The sequence below is a fragment of the Triturus cristatus genome, chromosome 6, assembly GCF_964204655.1.
Source record: "Triturus cristatus chromosome 6, aTriCri1.1, whole genome shotgun sequence".
Lineage (NCBI taxonomy): Eukaryota > Metazoa > Chordata > Amphibia > Caudata > Salamandridae > Triturus > Triturus cristatus.
The window spans coordinates 1,819,115,225-1,819,130,439 of NC_140589.1; the positions used below are offsets into that span (position 1 = coordinate 1,819,115,225).

The 15,215-nt window shown below is 42.9% G+C and overlaps 1 protein-coding gene across 1 annotated transcript in view; it reads left to right on the top strand.

Moving 5' to 3' along the window:
• The window catches only part of LOC146822086 (fucolectin-like), a 187,101-nt gene extending 172,815 nt beyond the window's left edge, over positions 1–14,286 (top strand). The window contains exons 5-6 of the mRNA XM_085613183.1: positions 2,845–3,136; positions 13,990–14,286. Coding sequence (XP_085469309.1) covers positions 2,845–3,136; positions 13,990–14,155 — 458 coding nt within the window. The 3' untranslated portion in view covers positions 14,156–14,286. The remainder of the gene's footprint in view (positions 1–2,844; positions 3,137–13,989) is intronic.
• Positions 14,287–15,215: the final 929 nt, after the last annotated feature.

A 15,215-nucleotide genomic window follows, 5' to 3' on the forward strand; every position in this document is an offset into this window, starting at 1 on the left:
CTTACATACTAATTTAGATGATTCTTCAAGTTCCTCTACTGTTTATAGTTATGTCTTACTTTGTGTTGTTCACATGGTTAACATTCTGCCTAAAATTTCCACAAAACGTTCTTTGGGCGACTGGATTCAAGGATTTTGATTAATTGATGACAGACGTTTGTCCCATAATTGCTGCAAATGTGCAAGTCAGCCATTCAGAGCGCATTTGCTTGACACCAATTTATTTGGAGGAAACCTTTTGTAGGTATGCAAGATGGATTTCGATTGGTTTGGGCTTGCTGGGGAAGTTCTCATTTTTCATTGGTTGTTGGGCCTTAAAGACTGCGCAATGTATTGTGATTGGCTGGGGGAACGCTTACCAGTTATTCATTGCATGTGATGTGCTGATGATTGGGCCTACCACAGCATTTACCTGCTACATGTGTGCCGTTACAGAGGAGAATCCAAGTTTCATGCCCTTGCCATCTGCACCATCTTCTGTGGCTTGCAGCAGCTAAAGAGAAAAGAACAGTTCATGAAAATATTTTGTTACTTTTTACCTGGACTAGAGCACAGTTGACCAGCATGCGACCTGTAGTAGCAACTGTGATATGGCACCACTTCAGCTGACTTTAGTGGGGTCTATAGTACTGATTTAAAATATTGTAGTCTTTCTAAGGACGTCAGAGGGACCTCTAGTAACAAACTGAGGCACTGAACCCATTCTGCCATTTCTGAGGGACTTTTAGCAACGTGCTAGAATACTGCACTCTTCTCCTGACTTCACCGGGCGTTCTAACAATACTCTGAAACACTACACCACTCTGCTGTTTTTAGGGGTACCTCCTGTGATGACATAAGGTACAACTCTCTACCACTGACTTCAGGTGGAGCTCTACTCACAACCAAAAGCACTACACTCTTTCTGCTCACTTCCAAAGGACATTTAGTTGCAACCTGTACACTACACCTCTGTTCAGTCAAAAGCATAAAGAGGAAGAAGATAATGAAATCCCTTTTGGGGACGGAAAAGAGGAGGTGTGTAGTGCCATCAGCATTAATACTGTGTCAGTTATGTGAGAAATGTGCATAATCATAAAATTATCAAGTAAGGAATGTTTGTTGATTTGTTTGAATATGGAATGTGGTTGATGATACAAATATGGGTGTGTACTGAGGATTAGTGGAGGATGGCGAAATGTTCTACACGCGCCAATGATTGCTTCATGATGGTGCAAACCTGATCATAGGGTACAAATAATATGTGATGGTCCAGATGTGACCATGTGAAACCAAACAAAGAATTAGTTAAGGGTATCTTTTATAACTCTTGCCTACACCAGTGCATGCCCCCTCATATACAATTATCACTATTTAGGCTTAAATAAATAGAAGATATAATATAAGTGATTACATCAAGAATTCTTGTATTATTTATCACCAAACAGCACATAATAACAGCACCAGGAAAATAAGTCGTGCTCACGATTAATCACGAGTGCAATGCAATTACTTAAGAACTATATACTCAGAATAAATTGGCACCATTACCAGAGTTTTAAAAATCTTTAAAATTACCTACTATTGGTCCTACATTTCCTCGAATTCCAGCCTTGAGAAAGCCACAGGCTTGCAGGCCAAAAGGAAGGGGTGAAACAGGTACTGCCTACATCAGCCTTAAAAGCCGAGAATAAACTCTATAATAATCATCGCACTGAAGGATATCTGAATTATATTTGAAACATAAGTCTATCAAACCAGGATATATCACAAAAGAAGTATTTGGAATCATGGTGTGTGTATCTGAAAACAAAATATACACTCTGGATAAGTGAGATCATTGGGTATGGACAATAAAATAATTTCTTACCAAAGATTTCATTGCAGGATTTTGTATTTTTTAACTTTTACATTACATGCTACTCCATACTCATCACTATGCAGTGAAACTATTTTGACAAAAGAGAGGCATTGTAGGCCCTACCTTCATGCAGGGTAAAATTCCCCCTACAACTGATAGCAGACAAGGATAGACCAAGGGTATTGATAAGCAGGCCTAGAGTGGGTTCAGCCTAATACATACTTCACATATTTCTGTAGCATAGATCTAGCTGAACTAAGTACCCTGCAGGCACCTGAAATAGAAGAGAAGAGTGCACAGGTCCCTTGTTTACAATGTGGGTTTGGACATGCTGAGGGAGATGGATACATTGTGATGCATAGGAAGCACAACATTATATATGGAAGATACAGTGACAACACTGGCCGTGCTGTCCCACCTGAAGCAGGGATAGATGGCTCAATGGCGGAAGTAGGACTCTATCCCTGAGGAAGCAGAGGTGACACTCTCAGGACCCAGCCCTAAAATTCCCCAGCTCAGGGTATGACATCCATGTAGAGTAGCTGTGCTAAGGAAGCCTTCCCACAGCATGGACAACTTGAATGGAGTTCAGTGTGAGACCACTTGAGACCACTTAGACGTGGTGCAAGTAAAAGTAATGTGTGGTGGGCAAAGTCATTTATGTGGGACAAACATGTATATACTTTTGTGAACGGTCACATTGGTGCATTCTGGATATCAGCTTAGACATGATTCTGCTAATTCAATATAATTTTAAAACACCTTAATTTGTCCTACATCAAAATGCTTTGTTACAATCACCTCCTAGACCTAAATGTTGATGGTTTACTGCATTTATGATGGCAATATATCTTTAATATAGGACCACAGATTTTCAAAACCTTGTGTACCTTTCTGAGATATAAATAGTAATTATGTTATGGCATAAATATGTTTTAGAAATGAAGACTATCTTATTGAAGCAACCACACTTGGGTTTCAACTCATGTTCTGTTTACTTTCAGGTGAGAATGTGGCTCGGGGTGGTCGAGCCACCCAGTCAAGTAATTTTTCTGGGTATGGTTACCTGGTACAAGCAATCAACGCAATAGATGGAATTAAGGATCCCAATTTTTCACAAGGATCCTGTAGCCATACAGAATATGAATATAATCCCTGGTGGAGGGTGGATTTACTGGAACCACGGATAATTTATGCCGTTTCCATCACCAACAGTAATTCTCATCCTCAAAGGCTGAATGGAGCAGAAATTCTCATAGGAAACTCCCTGTCCAACGATGGAAATGACAATGCAAGGTACAATGTATACTCTGTTCACTTTTATTTGCCATTTACAGATGACAGGTGCTTGTTTCTTCGGTTCAGCTTTGGCGTTTATTATATTACAAGACTTACAAATTCCAGTCCTGCATGTGATCAGAGTAATGGATCCCCATCTTGAAATGAAGAGTGCACATATTCAATTTACTAAATACATAATTTAAATGAATATTATGCAAGATAAGTTAGAGTAAATACAATCCTATGACATGATTTCCACTCTGATCACATGTGTAAGACATTTTTCAGGGCGTTTGTTCCGGTCTATGAGCTATACCTTACTTTTAAAGAGCATCATTTAATAATTGTTTTGTCACAATCAATGTTACTTCTTTGAAATAAGGGCAGTACCTCAATTTACTTTCAGTTTGTTTTAGCTATTTGCTACCACCATTTCCTCATTTTCTTCATTTCCTTGTGATCTGAGGAATGTTTTAATACTTTATTTTACTTTTGCTTAAGTTACTTTACTTTAGTACATAATTATTTAACTCTACTGGCTCCTTAATTGTTCCTCCTCTTCCTTGTGGAACTCTACTCAGTCTTCAAACTTGTTTATAAATAAAGCTTCAACTCCTCTTCTGATAGTCACTAGCTGATTGTTGCAGCAAGTTTATGATGGAGGTCACTGATTGTGCATACAGCGGATGCTTGACGTGGGCTTGCCAATGGCAAGTGTGTTTGTGTGGTCCTTGACCAGATAGTGCCAAAGGCAAAGAGAGCTGCCATAGTGGGAATCATAGGGAACTATGCTCTTGTGTTCGATGTGACCTGGACTGCTTCCTGCGGCTCTGTTCAGGGTGTATGTTGTACATATTAGCACTTATGAGTTGTGTGCTCTTAGACCTGATGTGAATAAAGGAACTGATTCATATTTCGAAAGTTCAATTTCTTCCCAAACATACTTCTGGACAATAACCACTTTCTGTGTGATTTACTTGTGCTAGGTGTAATATGGCCTTGATATTCCTGAGTCTACACCTCCACCCATCTGGAGTGCCAGAACCCCAAGCTGTCACATTGTCCATTGCAGTTCTCACTGCTTGCCTCAGGTTTTTCCGTTCTCTACCACAAACCCTGTTTTTGGGCCCTGGGCAACATTCTGGGCAGAGACTTCAGAGTCTTAGGTATTAGTTTACAGGGGCAAGGCATCCATGGATATGAAATAATGTCTCCTATTCTATTGCTTCCTCGCCTTGTTGCAGCTTCTAGCAGGATATTGGAGGAGCACATGCATTGCGGGACACATGCTCCATGGACACAACAGCATGTGTGCACTTCCACTCAAACCCTGTCAGGTTTCAGCTCCCCAGACGTGCCATAGAGGAGAAGCACACATTACAAACCAGCAATAATATAACCTCTCCTCAGGGTGCCAATTATATAATCATCCTTCACCAGTTTGATCAGCACAAAAAACTATAAAATGTATGTCCTCTTGGAAATAGTGCTCCTGACCAATTCAAGTTGTCTTGGAGGCTGGAGTTTCTCTCCTACAGCTACTTTGCTGTTGGAACTTTCCTTGAACCCTTCCTCGAGACCTCTAGGATTCTGCAATTCTTGGTTGGGCACAGAGAGCAGAGAAGTTTAGTCACATATTGAATACTTGCAATGCAGGATAGCCTCATGCTTAAAATATTTAGTGGTAATATGAATTAAAGCGAGAGAGTAGTACTCAGAGTAATGCCATTACTGGTATGTAATTTAAGCATTACCTTTTCTCCTCTCCCTATCATAGACAACACAGACTACTGCCAGTGCATTCTGAACAGAAATAGATTTTACTATAGAGAACAGAAATTCAATTCTCCCCTATTCCTTCATAGGGGATATAACCCTGTATCCAATGAATAATTTGTACTTGTGAGAGCTTTCAATGTTTAGAAAAGTTAGTTGAATCAGACCATGTAGTTGCCTGGCAAATCTCGGAAATCGAAGCAACATCCAACTTAGCTACTGTAGAAGACATATTGCGGTTCGATCTTTCTATCTAGAATTGCCAAAGGACAGACTTGACCCTCAACTTCATAGGCCTTTGCAGTAGGGAACCTTATCCACCTACTCAAAGTCGCAATTACAGGTTTTTCTCCTCTTCTTCCTGGACCAAAATTTACTTACGGAATGTCTGAACCCCTTGTAAAACATGAGGAGAGCCCTCCTAACATCTAGAGATGATTTGCCAGAATGTATTCCTACTGCGTAGAATCAGAAGGAAAAACTTCCTGCAAAATCAACTCCTGTTTTTTGTGAAGGGAGGAACTGATTTTTGGAAGGCACTGGAACTAACAGCACGCTGTCCTGAAATTCTCTGCAGAAGGAAACTTGACAAAGCTCCTAATTCCCCCAACCTTTTTGGCTCATGTTATGGCTACAAGAAAGACAATTTTCAGAAAGTCAGATACTCAGGTCTTCCGATTCCATAGGCTCAAATGGAGCTTTAGTAGAAGCCTCCAAAACCAAAGTCAAATCCCAGACAGGAAAACACTTTAAAGGTCTAGAACAGGTATTTGACAAATCTTTCAAGAGCCTAGCATCTAAAACCTCCTTATCTGCCAAATTTTCCCCTGGACCCCAGAATACATGTATCACCCTCCTCCCCAGTCAATCCCAACCATGATCCTTCCTGCATGAATTCCATGATCATGATCAAACTCACAGATGTGGGATCTAAACCTTTCCCCTCACAGCAATGTGAAAAAGAACCCCAGTGTTTAACATGTTATCTGCAAGTTGACCACTTCCTGGAATGCTGTAACGTAACCACCAGCTCTGCTGGAACTCCCTGGCCCAATATGGTGGAGTTCCCTCCCCACCAACGCAGTGGACGGCCCGTCTAAATACGGGCAGACCATAGGTTTGGTTACGGTAATGTCTGTCACTAATGTAGCAAAACTTCACCCACGGCCATTTTGTTACTGTCTTTCACCACCAGGCAAATCTTGGCAGTAGAAAAACAAAACATGCCATGGCAAGGGGGCATTATTTTTTTTTTCAAAGCAAAAACCCCGTTTTGGGACTGTCTTTTCAAAATATAAAAGAAAACAGTTTGGTGCAAGGCAAGGTATTGACAGGAACCGCCATGAGGGCAGTTCCTGCAAATGCTTTATAAATGACCACTAGTTTGGACATCATTTATACATTTGGCGGCTGGCATCAGTCAGGATGGAGTAATTTACTCAGTAGTCCTAGTTTACGTTAGGCATTTGGAAATATTTGCTGCATGCAGTTACAGGCTTCCATTGTGAGCATGATTGTAAGTATACAGCACTGGCGTCAATAGGCGTCATTGCAGGGCACGGCATGGCAAGCGCTTACAGCATGCACTTCTGCCTGTGCTTAAACTGATGTGGCAGGGGTGGATCTGCATTGGTAGCATCTTAAGCCCCTCCACTGGAGTGAACGCAGATCCTGTCTAGACCAGTGACCTTGACTGGCAAACTTGCAGCTGGAGCAGTGTCTCTTCCCCCAGCCACGGAGATCCACATTGAACTGTCAATCACACACAAAGGTCATATTTGGCTCAAGGACTGCAGGAGCCTCCCTGGGTGGAGGTGAGTCCAATGTCCATGTTAATTTGGCCATTGGCCTCTTTCAAAAGGCAGCCTGTGGCAGGGCTTTTTATCTGCAACTGCTGCAGTGGTTTTATGGACACTTGAGTGGGTGTTAGGGACAGAAGCAGTAATAAAGTGGACCTTACAGCACTGGGATATGTTTGTTTGTTGGAGCCGGGATGATGACCATCCAGGGAAGCTCATTGAAGCGAGATGTAAAAAGTAAAGCCATTTCACGGAGCTAGGAGGCTTGAATTGTACCTCAAGCTTGATGCCTGCTCGTTGCTTTCTTTTCAAAATCTTGCTTGGGCCGCAGAGAACCTAAACACTCATGAGACCAGGGGCCGCAGGACTTACCAGGCCATAACAGTGGGGGATGAGGCCTCATTCACTGCTAGATTCCGGCCCGCAGCTGGAGATTCCGGCCCATAGGTGGGGTTTCCGGCCGGTGGTGGAGACTTCTGTTGTGTGCCTTTCCGCCACTGGCTGAAATCTCCACCTCCGGGCCGGAATCTCCACCACCAGGACAGAATCTCCACCACCGGACTGGAATCTCCGGCCCGAGTGCGGACGTAAAGTTAGTAGTCGTAAATCCATTCTGTGAATACAAAAAGTAGTAAGTGCCTTCTGTGAATACCAAAAGTAGTAAGTACATTCTGTGAATACCAAAAGTAGTAAGTACGTTCTGTGAATATCAAAAGTAGTAAGTATAGGTTTTTGTCTTAAGTTAGTTCTGTGAATTGGGTCCCTTGTGGCTATCAGTGCGACACCAACCCCTGGCTGCATCTTGTTCCCTAAGTCCTCTGCAGAGTACATCCTCCTCAGTAGAAGAGACCACAAAAAAAACAGTGATATGTCTTGAGCTTCCATTTTTATACTGATTTTGCTTGCAGAAGATGCATATTCTAGGTCTGATTCCGTGGAACCAGTTTGGATCGGTTTCCCTTTCATGTGTCCTGCCCGCCATCCTGCACCCCTGGCCTCTCTCTACATGGATTTTGCGCACAGCAGGACTGACTCCAGGTAGAGAGCCCACCATAGAAATACAAAGCGGTGAGAGCAGGCTACACCCAGCTATTTACAACCCCTCCTAAGAGAGATCAGGAAGAGAGAGTAAAATCTGTGGCCCTTCGAAGGGCTCCTTTCCTTAACAACCAACACTGAAGGCCACACCCTTACCTCATGCCATTTACCTAATGGCAACTGCAGTCAGAGTTATTTCCAGGCTAATGTATCAGCAAGTGTGTTGGCACTTATAAGGAATGTCTGTCTTCTCTATGTTCACCATAGCGTTTGGGGGTTCCCATTCCCATCAACGAGATGACAGCAATCCACAAATGGTATCTGGAGAAAGCAACCTCTCCTTCATCTTGTACTCAGGGCAAGGCTCTGGACTTCCAAAATGGAACCCGCAGGCCAGTATCATTCATGCATGGCTCACTATTACATCTAATTCACTAGTACAATGCTCAGGTCGCATTCAGGATTCTGGGTTCTTCATGAGCAACAGAACTTTGGATCAAAGGGCCTGTAACTGCACATTCATGCATCACAGGTAAAAGCCTGTCACTAATTCAAAAACCATGGTATGCTGCCACCACAAATGTAATCCATGACAAGGACAGGACTGCCCGTCCCCATGAGGCTTCACTTGGTATGCCCCGCCCAGTTCATAGTCAAAGACAGGTCCTAGGTCAATGCTTGTGCACAAGATTAGTGTGTGGCATGATCAAGCAATTCAGGCATGCAGGTCATGGCACACAACTGAGTAACACTAGAGGGAAGATGCCTGCGGTGTATGAGCTCCTGGTCGTGGCTCCTGAGGCTTGGGATCACCATTGGGCTTTTATTCCTGGATTGTCCCCGCCATCAAACACAACTACAAATGCCCAGCGAAAGCGAACAATAACATCCACTTACTCGAGGTCTCTGCTGCGTCTCGGCTCCGGGGCCATGTCTGACTCACCATAGTGGATAGACGCTGGCGAGACGAGCGTGGTGCAGATCAGATACCTGGAAGCTGGATAGGAGGAATCCGATGAGTGGCTTCCCCCTCCTACATTGCCGCCTGAGGTACTGAATCCGTGGCCTCTAAGACCGGGATCCGGGATCCCACCACGCGCAGCTGAAGACTGCTCCATAGGCGCCCCCGCTGTCCTGCTCATGAGTCCAACACAGGTTTAAACCGGATCAGTGAGGATGCCACGCAGAACTTGCTTGACCTTAACTTCACTAGCTCCTTGCCGGAATTGAACGGAGTTGTGACTTTATACCAGGAGTCTGCTCGAACTCGACTCATGGCCTCCTGGATTCTTGCTTCCCTTGCAGCGAGGCTGATGACCTGGATGTGGGTGCTCGCATTTGACCCCTCTCGCCCCGCCTAACTGCTCGTTACTTGGCACCCGAAAGTGAGCGCTTAGTAGCATCGAGGCAGGGTGGTGCTCTCCTCTCCACTAGAGTCAGACAGATGACTTGAGTTCCTGTCAGTCTGTTCCTGCTCGCCCAGCCTAAATGGCCTTTGTGCTCACTCGCTGGTTCTACAGAGTGGGGGGCAGGAGCTGCTGAGGTGGCAGCCTTCTACCTGCAATGCAGATTGACCACACTGTTTCTGGCATGGGTCCAGGTTCAGTGACACAGTTGATCCCCTGGAGTTAATTTAATTCATCCTGGTTGATTTTTTGGGCTGACTGACCCTGATCAGCTGGCCCTCAAGGCCTATACCACCATTTTCCAAACCCACTTCAGTTCATTCTCAGAAAATGATGCCCCCCTCACCAGAAGTGCACCAAATTTAAAAGAGGACTAGCAACGTACTCCATTTAAACCTAATAATGGGACGGCCATCTTTGACTGCCTTAACCTCTTGGTTATTAGGGAAAGAAGGGGTGATGCAATAAGATAATGAACAATAAGGTAGAAATCTAGAAGCGACATGAAACATTTAAGGAAATTACTAGGATGAGAGAGTTTTTTATATTTATATACAAACCATACATTTATTTACAAACCAAAGCTCGGTTGACACACTGGACGGAGCACTTGCTCACTCACCCAATTGTTGAAAACGATGCCCTTCTCAAATCAATCCATATACTAACCCACATCCCCCAATTGGCAAGACACCCCTTAACAAACAGAGACTCTAGTACAAGGGACAACCACGATGACCTATTCATACCTTAGGACCACGATGCAAATGTTGAGAGATTAGGCTCAAACACTAGGAGCATAAAATACCCCATTAACCTCGCAGTTTTGCAAAAAAAAAAATCAAGCACAGCCTTCTCAAACAACTCCTGGAAATACTTATAGCTGATACTTACCAGAGCATATCTAATGGCAACACGAAACCGGACCTTATTTTCTACATTAAACGCCCTTCAAAATGGAGGAATGTCTTCCTCACACACCAAAAAATTGCTAAAACTACCAAAAGTCCCTATGGTACTAAACTTGTCACATCTCCTTCTCAGCTTTACAATGCTGAGCCATGCATAACAATCTTCAGAACTGGGAAGATACTAATTCAAGCAGCAGACCATCACCTCTCCACATTTGACCGACACTTCCCCGATCTCGTCACCTATCTAATCAAACTCACTCCTACTCCTATCACAACACGCATACATGTGGAGAGCCCAGAACTGTCTCACCTGCAAGATTCCTCCACTCTACCAAATCCCACTGTCGCTTCCACATCCTGTATTCAAGGAAACACTAACTACAGTACCACTGCTCCATCCACAACAAAAGGCCATATAAAAAAAACAACCATGTTGCCCACAGCGCACATAACAACACCAGCCCAAAGGAAATACCATCTAACAATGAGCCCCACAAAATCAGACTACAACATCCCCTCAATGAACCCTCCCTACACACCCAACCCCTCAACATATCCTACCCCAATGTTACCCATCCTTCCTCCATTAGCGATCAGATGCCTACTTTAATCTCAGAATTCATCACCAGCCTACCGAATCACGAATTAACCAACCTCACCAACACATGCAACCTAGCTCTGAGAACAGTAAACTGGGCCCCCCATAAAAATCCTACAACAGTTCGAAAGCCCGCCAACCATACCACCATCCCACAGAGCCGCAGGTCTGATAGGCCCCACCGAGCACTCAACACCCTATCGGACATAGAAACTAAACTTCTCATCAAATCTTACAACCCCAAATTACCACGAGAAGTCTCAAAATCACCTCCTAAAATCCCAGTAATCATTGGCACAAATAGAATCCTTCAACCTAGCTTAACCCTCAGACAGCCTGCTCAATACACCACTATCCACACACTATACTCGGAAAAAAGAACCCTCCCTACCTAACCTGTATGCTCATAAACTGTAGATCTGCTGCTAAGCATGCCACAGATATTGCTGAAACCTTACTATGGAAGAAATCGACATTGCGTTTCTTACCGAAACTTGGCTTAATGATCACTCAATCTCAATACTAGACCTACTCACTCCTACTGGTTATTCCATCACCAGAAAAGACCAAACAGGGCAAATAGAGGGTGGACTGGCGATCAGCCACTAAAACGAAATACAACCTAACCACCTTGAGTCCATGAACTACACCACCTTCGAATACCTTGGATTAGAAACCAAAACGAAAGACAACTCAACCATCAGATTTCACATCATTTATCACCCACCAGGTAACCGCACACCCTACATTGAGGAACTTACTGACCTAATAACCCAACTCTCACTTACAGATTCCAACAGCATTCTCCTGGGCGACTTCAACCTACACTGAACTGACAGAAATAACCCCACAATATCCAACCTGAATAACCTACTAGAAATAAACGATCTCAAGCAACTCTGTAATGAACCAACCCACAAAAAAGGTTCAACCCTGGATGCAAATATCACCAAAGATAAACTTGTTTCCATTCGATCCATCTTACCAACAGACTGGTTGGACCACCATCTAATTCTCTTTAACCTACAGCGCCCATACATCCCGGCAACATCCTGCAAACCCTTACACTGGGCTAGAAACATCAAACATTTCCCACCTTTGGAACTAGAGTCCAGGATCAAAGACAACTTACAGTCAGGATGCCTCTTCCAAACCGTTGACGAACTTACTGCCCTCTACAACTCATCGATAACAGATGCTCTTAACCAGGTTGCACCACTCAAACTAAAGAGATCGAGAAAAATCCAATCCAGATCCTGGTTCAGTCTAGACCTAAACAAGGAAAAAAGACAACTGAGACAGACCGAAAGGTTATGGAGACAGAACCCCTAAATGACCAACCTCGTACTCTTAAGAGCCAAATGACTCTTCTTTAAGAAACACATTTTCAAGGAAAAAGTCACCTTCTTTTGTAATCAACTCAAGCAATCAAAAAACTGCCCTAAGGAACTCTTCAATATAATAAAACAACAAACCACGCTTACCTCCCATCAAGAACCAATATCCACAGCTGAATGATGTCAAACTATAGCTAACTTCTCCACTGACAATATAGCCAAAATGTATCGCTCCTTGTCCTTAGAGATTACCTCAAGAACCCAACCAACCAACTCTACCAATACCGAACCCCTTCAACCAAAGAATAACGCTAATTGGTCTGATTTCAAACCCTTGACAGAAGATGAAATGTTCAAAATTATTGCCAAACTCAAACCCACATCCCACTTCGCAGACCACCTCCCCTCAACCTTTGTTCAGAAACTCAACCACATCATCTTCCCAATATGGTCCAAAATCATAAATGCCTCTCTATCATCAGGCCTCATTCCAGACTCCCTTCAACTCAGACAAGTCACCCCCATACTAAAAATACCTGGTTCAGACTCAAGTGATCTTAACAATCTCAGACCCATCACCAATCTCCCTTTCCTTGCCAAAACACTGGAGTAATGTGTCCTAATTCAACTTAATCAACAGATAGAAAAAATCAACCTCCAGGGCACCTTCCAATCAGGTTTCAGGAAAGGCTGCAGCACCAAAACAGCTATACTCAATATAACAGACGACAGACACAAGGCCCTGGATGTAGGTGACTCTTGCCTCTTAATACTACTTGACCTCTCAGTGGAATTTGATACACTACACCACCTGGCCTTACTCGAGACACTCCAGAAACGCAATGGTATCAATGGCACAGTCCTGAGATGGTTCACATCATATTTTCAACATCGCTCCCAACAAATAAAATGGACTGATATTTCTCGGACCCTGCACCAGTAACTCAAGGAGTACCTCAAGGTTCCATGCTCTCACCAGCCCTATTCAATCTCTTCACAGAACCCCTCACAGCCATCCTAAACCAAGCGGGTATCAAATATCACATATATGCAGACGACACTCAACTCTACTACAGAATAAAATCCCCTAGCGACCTACACCATCTTAATGCTATAATCAGCTACAATCAATCTAGCACTGTGAGCTATGAAGTGTCATCAAGGAGCTACATGCAAACTACAAGGTACAGGTTAGGTAGTTATATTTTTTTCTGAGTCTTTCCTTAACCTAATGTTGCTAAAAAGGGTTTGTTTGGGTAGAAATAAATTCTTATTGGTAAAGCTAACCCGAACCACTGTGTTACGTTTTGAATCCTGGGGTTGTGCTTCTCCACACCAAGCAATCTTAAAAAAATTCCTACCAGTATAGAATCCAACACATTGTAATTCCCGCTGCCTTTGTAACATTTTCTATACATTGATTTACACACTTATTATTTATTGTCTCTGCCTGTATTTGTGTGTGATGTAAATTGCTCTGACACCCTACACTGGTATCAGAAGCGCTATAAAACAAACAAAATACATGTGAGAGCGGGGCTATGGAGATATGAGAGGCTCTATTGGATAGTGATAGTGAACGAAATCATTGAACTGCTCCAATAAAGAGTTTTGTATCCTTGTGCACTGTGAGGTCATCATTTACTATGTTTTAAAAGCTAATAAATTGAATATAGAATGAACACCGTGTTGTAGAATGTGCCATTTTTGCCCATTTTTGATTTTGAGGGACAAACAACCCTAAACCCTCCTTGTAGTGGTCAGTCTCACTCGCTGCACCCACTGTGCACCGTACAGGGGTTAGTCTGACAACATTTGCCAGGGCTGCTTTGGGTTTCCGTGTCCGGCCCTGCTGTGCATAAACAATTAAAAAACCAAACATCTTGTGTGTGTCAACACTTGCTCTGGAATGTCCTTGAATAATTGATATATAAACAGAGTGTAGATTGTTTTAAACTTTAATGAGTTATTTAATCTCTGTCTGTTTATTTCTTCCCCAGGTGTGCTACCATTTCCAGTATGGCAGCTGGCGCCACCCAGACATTCTATTGCCATGGAATGGTTGGTCGTTATGTGAACGTCATTATACGAGGCCGGCAGGAGTGCCTCATGCTTTGTGAAGTGCAAGTCTTTGATGAACCGGAATTACTAAATCAAGGCAAATAAAGACATTACATCAAATTCCTATTAGCTATATTCAATAAAAATGACACAGGAAATTGCATATTGGAAAACAATTGAATCAATGTATTGCTTACACGTCAGTTGTTTTGCAATTGCTGAAACATGAACTGCAAATTCAAATAACCACACTATTTTAATTAAAAAATATTTTGGAATGTTTATAAGTTTCTTTTAGTTTAATTTAATAAATAAATAACTAAGGGAGTTTTATTTTATTGGATGAATTCTGTGTTGTGACCACAATCTGTAAAAGGCAATTGTTAGAAAGCAGAGGCACCAAAGCGCTACTTTTTCAATGGCTGGGCAGGATGGTATCAATGTTTGGTTAACACAATTACAACCTACTTTTGTTGTCCTGATGCCACTTGTGAGAAAATGCCCCTTTACATGGGCTCACACTAATTTTTGTTGTTCAGTTTAATTGCTGGTTCAGACTCTGCATACTGGGATACTGTTGTTCAGTGCTTGTATTTTTATTATTTTTTAAAAGCCCACCTCAATGGTGAAGTCATATTTCTAATGAATATTAAGGAAATATAACTTTTAGAAAGTCAACTTTTCTTGCTCAAAGCACCTGTAAGCTAATTTGCATATTCTCCCCAGCTGTAGGCCTGTGTGAAAAATGCTCCCAGAACAGAGACAATAAAATATGTGTGGGGAGAAGTTTTGTGCCTCTGGCAGGAAGATCAGTTGGGGTGGATGCAGAAACCTAATTTACTTCAATGTTTCCTCCTGTGTCACAAACAAATATTAGCTAACACCTGAGCAGGCCTCCTATTTTGCCCTACCACTCAGGCAGGAAGCAAATCCAATAGGGCTGATCCCAGAACTGGTTTAGAGTGACCAAAGAGGAGGAGACTGCTTATTAACCTGGCCATTCCTTTGGGTAGGCACACAAGATCTGCATAAGAGGAGAAAAAGGTTCTCTAACTTGGGAGCAAGTGGCACTGTAGGATTGTTTGCAGTGCAGCAACCAGGACCTGCTGTAAAAGAAGGCAGTGTTTCCTCTGGGAATATTTACCCCATTGGTTCAGGAGGAGCC